At 17.8% G+C, this 1,084-nt stretch overlaps 1 pseudogene across 1 annotated transcript in view; it reads right to left on the minus strand.

The window, feature by feature from the left end:
• The window catches only part of PGSY75_1340100 (exosome complex component RRP42, putative), a pseudogene marked incomplete at both ends in the record, with an annotated part of 1,232 nt that extends 572 nt beyond the window's left edge, over positions 1 to 660 (minus strand). Inside the window, one exon of the mRNA in view lies at positions 1 to 660. Coding sequence covers positions 1 to 660 — 660 coding nt within the window.
• Positions 661 to 1,084: the final 424 nt, after the last annotated feature.

A 1,084-nucleotide genomic window follows, 5' to 3' on the forward strand; every position in this document is an offset into this window, starting at 1 on the left:
TTCTACTAGTTCTTCTTCTACTTTAGACATATCATAAATATATTTATTATTGATTTCTCCAATTGATATACATATAGGTATATGTTCATAAGGAAAATTAATATGTTCATTTTCAACAATTTCTAATTGATAATCTTTATTTGAAATTTCATGGAATGTATTTTCTTCTTCTATTTCTTTTTTTGGTTTGACAATTGGAAAAAATGTATCTTTTAAAGCTACATATATGGCTATACTAATAATATCTAATAATCCACCTCCAGCATTTAGAACCATAACATTTATATCAACACTCCAAGCAAATTTATTTGGCAGGATACATAATTTTTTTTTATCTATATTATTTTTTATACATAAATTATAAATAATACAAGTCATTGTTTGTAAATGATCTTTTTTTATTCTATTAGCAGCAACAGACGCTGGACAATCAATTTGTAAATTTATATTACCTTCATCATATGTATCAGAATCAGGAGTAATTAAAGAAAGTTTAATTCCACAAATTACATTATTCTCTTCATTTATTACACTGCTACTCCCATCAGCTGACACAAGAATATTTTTATTTATTTCTATGGATCTGTATGTTAATAATGTTCTACCATCTATTCTTATATTGCAATTAATGCTGTCTTCTATGTAATTTAACGAGCTCATCTTTTTCAAAAAAATAAATATAAATATAAAAATATATATATATGAAAATATATTTATTATCTTTATATTTTACTAATAGGACAAAATTGTAATCAATTAAAAATTAAATTTTATATTTAATAATCAAATGTGATTTATTATATATATATATATATATATATATATATATTTAAAAAAAAATTGTAAAATTAAATAAAAATAACAACATAATAAAATATATAATATATATAATATATATAAATATTAATATGTATATGATATATATATATATTTAATTTACTATAATTATTTTTATAAGCACTGAAATATTCAATATATATATAATAATTACATATATATTATATTTGTAAAAAATATATACCTTTATATATATATATATATATATATATATATATATATAATAAATAACATTTGATTATTAAAT

The sequence above is a fragment of the Plasmodium gaboni genome, chromosome 13 (assembly GCF_001602025.1).
Source record: "Plasmodium gaboni strain SY75 chromosome 13, whole genome shotgun sequence".
NCBI lineage: Eukaryota > Apicomplexa > Aconoidasida > Haemosporida > Plasmodiidae > Plasmodium > Plasmodium gaboni.